Source organism: Thalassophryne amazonica, chromosome 3 (assembly GCF_902500255.1).
Source record: "Thalassophryne amazonica chromosome 3, fThaAma1.1, whole genome shotgun sequence".
Lineage (NCBI taxonomy): Eukaryota > Metazoa > Chordata > Actinopteri > Batrachoidiformes > Batrachoididae > Thalassophryne > Thalassophryne amazonica.
In genome coordinates, this window is record NC_047105.1 from 111,024,813 (window position 1) to 111,038,022 (window position 13,210).

Here is a 13,210-nt window from a genome sequence, read left to right on the forward strand (position 1 = left end):
TGAAAACATTCAACTAAAGTAAGATGGCCAATCTACAAGTTTAACCATTGATGTGTAACAGTGATTAGACGGATAATGTTGGGCAACTAACTGTAGTTGACTAAGAAACTTTAATAGACAGAAAAATTAGATTGCTTCATGAAACTGGGCCCTGGTGGCCTATGTTTGTTAGCTGTGTCTGTCACCTTCTTTCTGCTTCAATTCTATGTCATTTTTCCATTGAGGTCTCTCATGTTTCTTTGCCTCCAAGATGCTGATACTGACCAAGTTTGCCATTCGAGGTTTATCAATGACATCTCCACAGAGATGGTGGCATGGTGTCTTATTTTATTATATTTATTTAATCCATGTGGATAAACATTGTAAATAATTTTTTAAGTTGATTATATTGGTGGTATAAGATTTTAAATCCTTTACAAGAAAATTTTCAATGACTAAAATGGTAAACTACGGAGTCCCAGAAGTGTCATCGCAAAATGTTTTGCATGTGGAGAGAATGTATGCTCATTTTATTATATTGTGCGCACATTTTATTATATTGTGTGCACGTTTTGTTATGTCGTGCGCTCATTTTATTATATTGTGCGCACATTTTATTATATTGTGTGCACGTTTTGTTATGTTGTGCGCTCATTCTGTTATATTGTGCGCACGTTTTATTATATTGTGCGCACATTTTATTATATTGTGTGCACGTTTTGTTATGTTGTGCGCTCATTTTATTATATTGTGCGCACATTTTATTATATTGTGTGCACGTTTTGTTATGTTGTGCGCTCATTTTATTATATTGTGTGCACGTTTTGTTATGTCGTGCGCTCATTTTATTATATTGTGTGCACATTTTATTATATTGTGTGCACGTTTTGTTATGTTGTGCGCTCATTTTATTATATTGTGCGCACATTTTATTATATTGTGTGCACGTTTTGTTATGTTGTGAGCTCATTTTATTATATTGTGCGCACATTTTATTATATTGCGTGCACGTTTTGTTATGTCGTGCGCTCATTTTATTATATTGTGTGCACGTTTTATGTTGTGCGCTCATTCTGTTATATTGTGCGCACGTTTTATTATATTGTGCGCACATTTTATTATATTGTGTGCACGTTTTGTTATGTTGTGCGCTCATTTTATTATATTGTGCGCACATTTTATTATATTGTGTGCACGTTTTGTTATGTTGTGCGCTCATTTTATTATATTGTGCGCACATTTTATTATATTGTGTGCACGTTTTGTTATGTTGTGCGCTCATTTTGTTATATTGTGCGCACGTTTTATTATATTGTGCGCACATTTTATTATATTGTGTGCATGTTTTATGATATTGTGCGGACGTTTTAAGCATCATTTGAGTAAAACAAGGACACGATCTACTTAAACGTAGCCACAATTTGTAAAACGTGCACTCAATATTGTCTTGATACATAAATGTTAGCTATTAGCCAACAAACCAGCAGACAGTGTAATACATTTCCCCAATTAGAAATGGATCTGGTCAGGGTGTATCATCATGGTTTGGACGTACGAGGACATATAGAGAACTCCAGCTGCCCAGCATGGCATCATCTGGAGTTTATGCACATTAAAAAGGATGCTGAGGGTGTCGTGAGGATGACAATTTTAGGTCATATTATGGAGTTCATTTTGAACAAAAGGAAAATGTGCACATGTTTTATTAATTTGAGGGCTCAATTAAAGGAAAATGTTTGCACGAATTATCACAGCCAGGAAAACGTGTGCACGTGTTATTAATTTGAGAACGCGTTTTATTAATTCATGGGCTCAATTAAAGAAAATGTGCGCACAAATTTTCATGGCCAGAAAAAAAAATATCACTTTAAATGACCTCTCCCGGGTTCCGTAGTAAACAAATTAAAAAAGGACGACACATTTCAAGTGGTGGTGTGTATATTACTGTTGCAATATACAAACCCAGAAACAGAGAACACTCCATATATAACAGGATTTTTTGTGTCCTGTGTTGGTTGGATGTAAACATTTCCTACAAGAGAAAAACAGAAAAACAAAAAACATTAAGTTAACATTATTTTAGTCAGTCTTTTACGAGACAGAAACCTTTCTGTGATACCTCCTTGGTATCAGTGATGCATGAACAAAGAAGCTGAACAAGCACGTGGATAATGAGAAAAGTCCATTTGTTTTTTGTGGTTTTTTTTTTTGTTTTTTGTTTTTTGCTTCTTTGTGGGTCTCTGAAATCCATAACTCCAAAATAAAAAGGTCAGGTGTAGCACTGCTTATTATACGTAACATAATGAGGGCGCCTGGAGCTCCCATACATATTTTTTAATTTAAAAAAGCTTGAAGGAAGCAGTGGAGATTGGAACATAAATCGACGGGTAAATTGAGACCTTCGACTTTTAACTTGGCTCAATTTTTCACCATGATTCAGACACAACACCTTCATTACCGTGCCCTAACCCACCTGTCAATCCTCTGCTCCCCTCTCCCACTAAGATAATTGAACTTCACTCGGGCAGAAACTTGTGTCTGACCTGGAGGGCGTACGTCTTCTCGGTTCAATTTCTTCTTACATTGCAAAATCGTGCAGGTCAAATTTTACCAAAAGCCATCAAAACTACAGCGTCAGCTACAAACAGACAAAACCCTCACCTGTGGTCAGGAACTTTGGTGAGTGAAAGAAAGAGGTGACAGAATGTGACTGAAGAGAAGTTAAGCTGAAGTGTTGGTCTTAAAAATGTTTTGTGGCTGCTTCATTCTGAGTCTCACATCAGATCTGGCTTACACATTCTCACCCCCCCCACTCATCACACTTTGGCATTCAGTCAAAATGCATAAAAATGTGAAACGTTGGGAGTAAAAATGTGTTGGTCTGGAACCATGACGTGGTACCATGCATGTCTTCAATCACTACATTACTGAAACATCGTGGGTCCTGGATGACAACCACCCAACAATTCACCGCAGGGCCAAAATGTCACAGCTGATGTCATCACAATACAAGTGACAGACCTCACCTCACACTCTGACAATAAACGAATCAAAAAACTGGTCTACACACTATATCTTTTAAGCATCATCATCTTCAATTCAGTTTCAATTTATTTCATTTACATAGCGCCAAATGACAACAAAGCTGCCTCAAGGCACGCCACACAAGTAAGGTCTAACCTTACCAACCCCCAGAGCAAGCACACAGGTGACAGTGGTAAGGAAAATGTCCCTCTGATGATTTGAGGAAGAAACTTCAAGCAGACCAGACTCAAAGGGGTGACCTTCTGCTTGGGCCATGCTACTGACACACTTGATAATATAAATACACAGGAAATTTGGGGAGTCCATGCTGGTGTCCAGCACAGGAGGCTGGCTGGGTGAGGGAAGGGAAAGGGGGGACTGTCCACAGATCCCACCTATTTCATGACCATTACAGAAAAAGAAACCCACTTCTGGAAGAAGCCACAGCTCAGACACAGAGAAAAACAAAAACAGAATCAGGCAGCAGGAAGACTACAAATAAGGTGTAATTTGTCAGCATTAAGCAACAAGAAAAACAAAAAACAGAAGAAATACTAAGGTGATCGCCGACCACTAGCCCTAAGCTTGAATAAAAGACCCAAAATTTAAATAAAGTTCAGGCCGTGGCACACTCTCATTACTAATGAAATTAGTTTAAAAGAGTAGGAAGCATAGTAACATACAGTAGTGTTCAGAATAATAGTAGTGCTATGTGACTAAAAGGATTAATCCAGGTTTTGAGTATATTTCTTATTGTTACATGGGAAACAAGGTACCAGTAGATTCAGTAGATTCTCACAAATCCAACAAGACCAAGCATTCATGATATGCACACTCTTAAGGCTATGAAATTGGGCTATTAGTGAAAAAAGTAGAAAAGGGGGTGTTCACAATAATAGTAGCATCTGCTGTTGACGCTACAAACTCAAAACTATTATGTTCAAACTGCTTTTTTAGCAATCCTGCGAATCACTAAACTAGTATTTAGTTGTATAACCATAGTTTTTCATGATTTCTTCACATCTGCGAGGCATTAATTTTGTTGGTTTGGAACCAAGATTTTGCTCATTTACTAGTGTGCTTGGGGTCATTGTCTTGTTGAAATACCCATTTCAAGGGCATGTCCTCTTCAGCATAAGGCAACATGACCTCTTCAAGTATTTTGACATATCCAAACTGATCCATGATACCTAGTATGTGATATATAGGCCCAACACCATAGTAGGAGAAACATGCCCATATCATGATGCTTGCACCACCATGCTTCACTGTCTTCACTGTGAACTGTGGCTTGAATTCAGAGTTTGGGGGTCATCTCACAAACTGTCTGCGGCCCTTGGACCAAAAAGAACAATTTTACTCTCATCAGTCCACAAAAATATTCCTCCATTTCTCTTTAGGCCAGTTGATGTGTTCTTTGGCAAATTGTAACCTCTTCTGCACATGTCTTTTTTTTAACAGAGGGACTTTGCAGGGGATTCTTGCAAATAAATTAACTTCACACAGGCATCTTCTAACTGTCACAGTACTTACAGGTAACTCCAGACTGTCTTTGATCATCCTGGAGCTGATCAATGGGTGAGCCATTGCCATTCTGGTTATTCTTCTATCCATTTTGATGGTTGTTTTCCATTTTCTTCCATGCGTCTGTTTTTTTTTTTTTTTTTTTTGTCCATTTTAAAGCATTGGAGATCATTGTAGATGAACAGCCTATATTTCTTTGCACCTGCGTATAAGTTTTCCCCTCTCCAATCAACTTTTAAATCAAACTACGATGTTCTTCTGAACAATGTCTTGAACGTTCCATTTTCCTCAGGCTTTCAAAGAGAAAAGCATGTTCAACAGGTGCTGGCTTCAATCTTACATAGGGGACACCTGATTCACACCTGTTTGTTCCACAAAATTGACAAACTCACTGACTGAATGCCACACTACTATTATTGTGAACACCCCCTTTTCTACTTTTTTTACTAATAGCCCAATTTCATAGCCTTAAGAGTGTGCATATCATGAATGCTTGGTCTTGTTGGATTTGTGAGAATCTACTGAATCTACTGGTACCTTGTTTCCCATGTAACAATAAGAAATATACTCAAAACCTGGATTAATCTTTTTAGTCACATAGTACTACTATTATTCTGAACACTACTGTACTATGCCAGTATGCTAGCCATACGAAAGGGAAAATAAGTGTGTCTTAAATCTGGACTTGAAAGTCTCTACAGAATCTGACTGTTTTATTGATCCAGCAAGATCATTCCACAAAGCAGGTGCACCATGAGAGAAAGCTCTGTGACCCGCAGACTTTCTATTCACTCTAGGGATACAAAGTAGTCCTGCACCCTAAGAACGCAGAGCCCGGGCCGGTACATAGGGTTTAAGCAGGTCAGCTAAGGTGCTAGTCTGTGAATAACTTTATAGGTTAACAGCAGAACCTTAAAATCTGATCTCACAGAGACAGGATCTTGAGCATCTTGAGCATCATCAGCATTCACTTTGTAGGACATGAAATGTCAAGTAAGGCCCCATGCCTGTATAGCGCCAGCGTGCCGGGTTGAGTGGCTTTTTTTCAGAGCATTCTACTTTTTTTGGTGTGACTACTCTGAATGTTTAACTTCTCTGACAGCAGATTGGACAGACTTTTTTCATTGCTGTACATTATAAGGTAGTTGCTTACTGTTTATTGTTGTCATAGAAACAAATCCCACATGAAGCACTAAGATGCGGGACTAGGATGAAGCATTTCTGATTGCCCTTTCAGTACTTGTCAGCCAGAAAAACACACTATGGAACCGGTTATTTTTGGGTATCGTTAAGAAATGATCGATCAACCGACATCAATAGCCTTTTTGCTTGACAATTCCCTTATCGGTCCTTCAGAGCGGCCATTGTTTTGGGGGGTGTTTGTCGGGAAAATGATCATTTCTCTACATTGATTACAGAACCCCTGCAGGGTCTGTAATCAACCGTTTCTGCAGCGTGGCTCTTCTTTGAAGCTTGAAGCAATGAAGCATTGATCTGACCCACTGCTTTGTTGGTTCTTTGTTTTATTTCACTTTATCTTAATTTTTCCCCACTAAAACCCCAAAGAACCTATGTCTGTGAGTAATATTTATCTTTTTTTATGTTAAACCGACCTGTTATAGTCTTCTGAAACAGTTGAAGATGTATTTTATAACTTAAAAAACGGGACCGATGCTAATGCGTTAGTATGTCTATGGCATTTTCAATGCCAAAGTTAGCATTAAGCTGTTCGCATCTCAGCGCGATTGTGTGCATTTGTTTTCTGTATAATAATGAATGGCTCAGCATTTGTTGTCGTAAAAGAATCAAATGTATTACAAATTGTAATATTTTTTAAATTTATTTTTGTTTATATATTAATAACAATAATAATAGCAACAACAACAATAATAGTAATAATAACTAATAATACTTCAATACAATTTTAGAGAAAGAGACAAAAAGAACTTGATAAAAAACACAACAGAAAATATAAAACCAACTAACAATGAACATAAATAAATACATATAGAAATAAGTGTTTCCTGTGAACACCTAGTGACTCTTACACCTCCATTTCATCCCTGTCTTATTTAAGTTTAATGACAATTTTTTTTGGTCAAACCATATTTTCAATGTGTTAATTTATTCAGTGATTTCCTCCAGAACTATTTGCCAAGCTAGAAAACTGCTGCATCCTCGTAAGAGCAGAATACTACTGGAATTAATTTGAATAAGGAAAGTTGTTTTTTTTCTCACCTAAATGGATGCTGCACTCACTGCAGTTTATTGTCTGGAATAGTCCCAGATTGCATTTCAGAGCTTCTAGAATTCAAACATTTTCGTGCAGGTGGTGTTGGGGGGTAATTTTGGGTTTCAGCTTTTTTTGTTTTTACCACTTTCATCCCTGAATATGTCAATCGTAAGTCACGTTTGTGCAGATTAAAGTTATTAACTGGGACTCCTGTCTTGTTGCGAGAAAGAAACGAGAACAGTCCTCTGTTCTGTTCACACAGCTCCAAACGCTGCGCGGCTCTCTGCCGAGTCAAGCTAGAACGATAGAGTTCAGTCGGAATTAATAACTTCACAGTGAAATGATGTTAAAATCAATTGACATCTCTTTCCAAATGTTGTAATACAAACAAACTGCAATCGATCAAAACATTTTTTTTCCTCCTAAAATGAGACATCCTGCGCTGATGTGCAGCAGCTGGCTAAACTCAGCTCAGAGGTACAAAATGACATTCATGACAAAATGTCTGAAAGGAAATGCTTTTGACAAAAACTACAGATTTTGTTTATTTTTATTAATGCCCAGAGATCAAGGATCCAGTGACCATTTTAATATTTATGTACTTTAAGACTCAATAAAATGTTGTTGACATAGAAAATCTGTAAAGCCTACTTTTAGTACACAGAAAATTCACAAGAGGTATCAATAAGGGAATCGATAAGGATAAGCAGAATTGATAATGGCATCGATATTGATAAAATCCTATCAATACCCATCCCTACATATACCTATGACCAATCTGTGACCAATCAATCTCAAATCCATCCAAGGTTTATTTCCAATCCAGTTCCAATCCAGTTTATTTATAAAGCACATTTAAAAACAACAAAGTTGACCAAAGAACTGTACAAAGACATAAAATAAATCAATCAATAAATAATCACATGATAAATAACAGTGGCAACAATAAAAGTTTTTAAAACAGTAAAATCATCAACCCTCTAGTCAAAAGCCAAAGAAAACAAATATGTTTTAAGACGAGATTTAAAAACTAGAGGTGACTCCAACTGCCTGATACAGAGAGGCAGGTCATTCCACAATCCAGGACCAACCACAGAAAAAGCTCTATCACCTCTATGTTTGAGCTTGGTCTGAGGAACTACAAACAGAGCTTGATCTCATGACCTAAGAAAACGTGGTGGGGAATAAGACACAAGCAGGTCAGACAGATACCGTGGAGCAAGATCATTAAGACATTTAAAAACAAACAATAAAATTTTAAAATCATACGATGGTGAACTGGCAGCCAGTGAAGGGAAAAAAGAATGGGCGAAACATGGTCACACCTCCGGGATCCAGTCAAAAGATGGGCTGCAGCATTCTGGACCAGCTACAAGCGTGTAAGTGAGGCCTGGCTAATACCAGCGTACAGTGCATTACAATAATCCAGCCGAGTCATAACAAAAGCATGGATTCAAATCTCCAAGTGATGCCTTGAAAGTGAGGGCTTAATCTTAGCTAGCTGCCTCAAATGAAAGAAATGCCTTCACAACAGCTCTGATTTGTTTATCAAGCTTAAAATCTTCATCCATTCTCACACCAAGGTTGCAAACAGTAGATTTAATGCATTGTGTCAATGGTCCAAGGTTTATTGAACCACAACTACCTGCTTTCCTTGGCCCGACCAGAAGAACTTCAGTTTTCTTTTCATTAAAGAGTAGAAAGTTTGCAGACATCCAGTCTTTAATGTTCTCAATGCACTCTCGAAGTTGACTGACACCAAAAGCATTCTCACGCTTTAGGGGCACATAGATTTGACTGTCATCAGCATAAAGGTGAAATGACACCCCAAATCTATGAAAAACTGATCCCAGCGGAAGCAAATACAATGAAAAAAGAAGTGGCCCAAGAATGGACCCTTGTGGGACACCACATGACAGAGGAGCTGTGGAGGAAACAAACTCCTATCCGTTAAGTAGGATCTGAACCATTCTACAGCATAACCCTGAATGCCGACCACATTCTTAAGGCAATCCAGGAGGATCTCATGATCCACTGTGTCGAACGCAGTGGTCAGATCCAACAACACCAAAACAACAGTGGGACCAGAATCAGTGGACACCAACATGTCATTAAAAACCCTCATCAAAGCTGACTCAGTACTATGAAAATTCTTAAAACCTGATTGAAAGACCTCAGGGATCTCATGCTCATCTAAAAAAGCTTTCAACTGATTATAAACAATTTTCTCCAACACTTTTGACAAAAATGGTAATTTAGAAATAGGGCGAAAGCTGGATAGATCACTAGGATCAAGACCAGCCTTCTTTATTAATGGTTGAACAACCGCATGCTTCAGGCTAGCAGGCACTACCCAATTTATCAAGCTTCCATTGACACAGTGTAGGACAGAGGAAGCCGTTGTGGGAAACACTTCTTTGAACAGACACGGACGAACAGGATCATTGGGTGAGCCAGCAGGCTTCATCTGAGACACCACTTTTTCTAAACAGGAGAGTGTCACAGGCTCAAACTGATACAACATGGCTTTACAAGTGACAGAATCAAACACATCCACAGATGGAGGGCTACTAAGGGCCCTAGTTGACACAACCTTGTTGATGAAAACATTTAAGAAGTTTTCACACTACACAGGTGAGGCTTCAATGCTCTCAGGCAGAGGAACATTAAGAGCCATATTCACCATGTTAAAAAGAACACGAGGGTTGTGTCTATTAGCTGTAACCATATCAGCAAAATAAAGAGCCTTAGCAAATTTTACACATTTCTGATAGCTGGACCAACAGTCCTTTATCATTTGAAAGGAACTTTGCAGCTTATCCTTTTTCCATTTTCGCTCAGCTCTCCTGCACTCGCGTCTTACAGCACGAGTAGATTCATTTAGCCAAGGCTCAGATCTGGGTCTAGGGCGTCTCATTTTAAATGGAGCCACACTATGGAGAATAGACTCACAGATAGAGTCAAAGCATATGAAAAACTGTTCAACATCACAATCAAAATAAGAATGGTCCCTAACCAACGGGGAATCGTTAAAAGCCACAGAGAACTGGGCAGCAGTTATTGAATTAATTACACGACAGCGGCGCGCAGGAGTGCACGGTTTGACAGTGTTGCATAAATAAGGCACGTTAAAAAGAATTGGTGCATGGTCTTTCGGTTATCATGTTCACAAAAGACACTCACAACCAACTGCAATACTGTGCTGCACTGGTGCGCAGGGTAAAGAAACATTATTCATCCTCTATGACTAATCTACAAGAGGAGTCTATCTGAGAAAACAAAATTTACTCAATTCAGGAATTCTTGACACACCTATTAATTAATTTATTTGTTCATTTTTCACATGCAGGTTCTGGATGTCGAGTTAACATGCAGCTACCACAAATATTCTGTGCCACTTTATGCTTGTCAGCACTAGTTCTTGGAAAACTAACCTCAAAAGTATGATATTGCATGCAATATTCCTCTGTGAAACCGTTGGAATGTTGCACCTTGTAAAATGCAGGAAAACTCTGCACTGGACTTCTGACCAGGTTTCTGCTGTCTGTGGTCATGATACACACATGGGTGCACAAATGAATGCAGGCAGACTTTTGTGATTTAACAAACGTGTGTACTGGTCGTGAAAGTAACAACTGCACTGGTTGCACATTAACAACACTTGCGCTTGTGGGCTGCTTTGCCTGGGTGGAGGATATGGTCCCGAAAGTCCAACATACAGCAGTCTGATTCTGTGCAACAACTGGAGCAGTGTGAGGGTTTGGCCATGTGAGACCTCTTGTGAGAAGACAGAAGATTTAAAGGAGAAGGGTTTCTGCTCTTCCTGCATCCATAGCTCACACCTTACACTCAGAGGGAAAGGAAATATCTCCTTACTCCCAGAGGAAGCCGGTACCATAAATGCTTAAGCCAGATTTGAGGCTCTTTAAATCACAAACAGTCAGTCTGTCCCAGTGAGCTCTGACTTTGAACAGCACCTTAATTGCAGGTCTCCTTTTCTGATATCAAGAAGGTCCACAGCAACCAAAACAGATAAGATGAACAAGTAATGGGTGATAACTCGCTTTTACTCTGTATCTGACCCAAATAGTGATCCCAGGAGGCACGCTTAATGCTGACTCTCCAACAAGGGCAGAGAACAAAACATGTACTCTCAACCTAGTTGTGTGCACTAGAAAATGACTGCCGATAACAAGCAACAGAAAAGCTAAAAATATGACTCTTAGTGTTTCGAAGGTATGGAAAAGTAAGAAACTCAGTTTAGACCCCTAAAAGCATTGCATTCCAAATTAGGCACTTACAACTCCATACAGACCAACATGAGAAATTAGCTGTCAGGATGCTACGCATATAGAATGATGCATGCAGTGTATCAGCATCATCTTTGCATCAAACCGCTGGCCAGGGGTCCTGCAAAGTGTGTGTGTGTGTGTGTGTGTGTGTTACACTCAAGCAGTCGTGCTTTTCTCCAGAGATAGTTTACATCCACGATCTCATTTCTGGACACATGGTTAAAGCTGAGAGGGCAGAAACTCTTTCTTTATTTCTCAGTAATAAAAGTTAGGATGGTAGGATGATCTACGTTCAACACAGATACTTCATACAGTACAGTATATATGTGTGTGTGTGTATATATATATATATATATATATATATATATATATATACACCGTATTTTTCAGACTATAAGCACAGTTTTTTTTACATGTTTTGGTCGGGGGTGCGACTTATACTCCAGAGCGACTTATAAATGAAAAATATACCGGTAGATCCTCAATTAATTTACCATAATAAAACAATTTTACATGACAGAGTCGCTCTATGTTTTAAAATGGCCACCGGAAACGGAAATGCAGTGCATCATGGGCACTGTAGTATGGCGGCCGCCCTATAGGTCACGCTGGTCGCGATAACCAATCAGAGAACAGGACATTGGATGTGTATTCCTCACCTCACCCAGACAATGATTGTGAAACAGCGTGTGAAGCAGACGAACACGGTGCTTGCTGTTATTCCGGGAGGGCTAACAAAACAGCTTCAACATTGGATGTCAGTGTGAGCAGAGTGTTTAAGTTGATGCTGAGAGCTGCGTGGGAGCACTGGGTGAGTGACGGCGGAGGATTAGCATCTGCACTTGGAAGGAGCTGGCGTCGACACCACGGGGAGGTCATGAGCTGTGCAGGTAGGTGCTGCACGAACATCGCCAGCTGACACCTGGTGCGTACTATGGTCCACAGCGGGTAATGTGTCAGAAAAGAACTGTTCAGCGATGCTGCGAGTTATGGTTCGGCTCGCAATGTGGTCCACAAAATACAAACATATCCGTAGGTAAAATGCAGCTCATGACTGTTCCTGCAACTTCTGACTACCATAGAAAAATAAAAATTTCAACATTATTGAACTTAACAAGACAACATGCATATACACTCAACAAAAATATAAATGCAACACTTTTGGTTTTGCTCCCATTTTGTATGAGATGAACTCAAAGATCTAAAACTTTTTCCACATACACAATATCACCATTTCCCTCAAATATTGTTCACAAACCAGTCTAAATCTGTGATAGTGGGCACTTCTCCTTTGCTGAGATAATCCATCCCACCTCACAGGTGTGCCATACCAAGATGCTGATTAGACACCATGATTAGTGCACAGGTGTGCCTTAGACTGTCCACAATAAAAGGCCACTCTGAAAGGTGCAGTTTTGTTTTATTGGTGGGGATACCAGTCAGTATCTGGTGTGACCACCATCTGCCTCATGCAGTGCAACACATCTCCTTTGCATAGAGTTGATCAGGTTGTCAATTGTGGCCTGTGGAATGTTGGTCCACTCCTCTTCAATGGTTGTGCGAAGTTGCTGGATATTGGCAGGAACTGGTACACGCTGTCGTATACGCCGGTCCAGAGCATCCCAAACATGCTTAATGGGTGACATGTCCGGTGAGTATGCCGGCCATGCAAGAACTGGGACATTTTCAGCTTCCAAGAATTGTGTACAGATCCTTGCAACATGGGGCCGTGTATTATCCTGCTGCAACATGAGGTGATGTTCTTGGATGTTGGCACAACAATGGGCCTCAGGATCTCATCACCGTATCTCTGTGCATTCAAAATGCCATCAATAAAATGCCCCTGTGTTCTTCGTCCATAACAGACGCCTGCCCATACCATAACCCCACCACCACCATGGGCCACTCGATCCACAACATTAACATCAGAAAACCGCTCACCCACACGACGCCGCACACACTGTCTGCCATCTGCCCTGAACAGTGTGAACCGGGATTCATCCGTGAAGAGAACACCTCTCCAACGTGCCAAACACCAGCGAATGTGAGCATTTGCCCACTCAAGTCGGTTACGACGACGAAATGGAGTCAGGTCAAGACCCCGATGAGGACGACGAGCATGCAGATGAGCTTCCCTGAGACGGTTTCTGACAGTTTG

The 13,210-nt window shown here is 39.8% G+C and overlaps 1 protein-coding gene across 4 annotated transcripts in view; it reads right to left on the minus strand.

Annotated features, from left to right (window-relative positions):
* Window positions 1-13,210, minus strand: part of LOC117507435 (semaphorin-3F-like) — a 301,103-nt gene that overhangs the window by 25,522 nt on the left and 262,371 nt on the right. For all 4 annotated transcript variants that reach the window (XM_034167307.1, XM_034167306.1, XM_034167308.1 and 1 more), the window contains one exon: window positions 1,942-2,011. In XM_034167307.1, coding sequence (XP_034023198.1) covers window positions 1,942-2,011 — 70 coding nt within the window. The remainder of the gene's footprint in view (window positions 1-1,941; window positions 2,012-13,210) is intronic.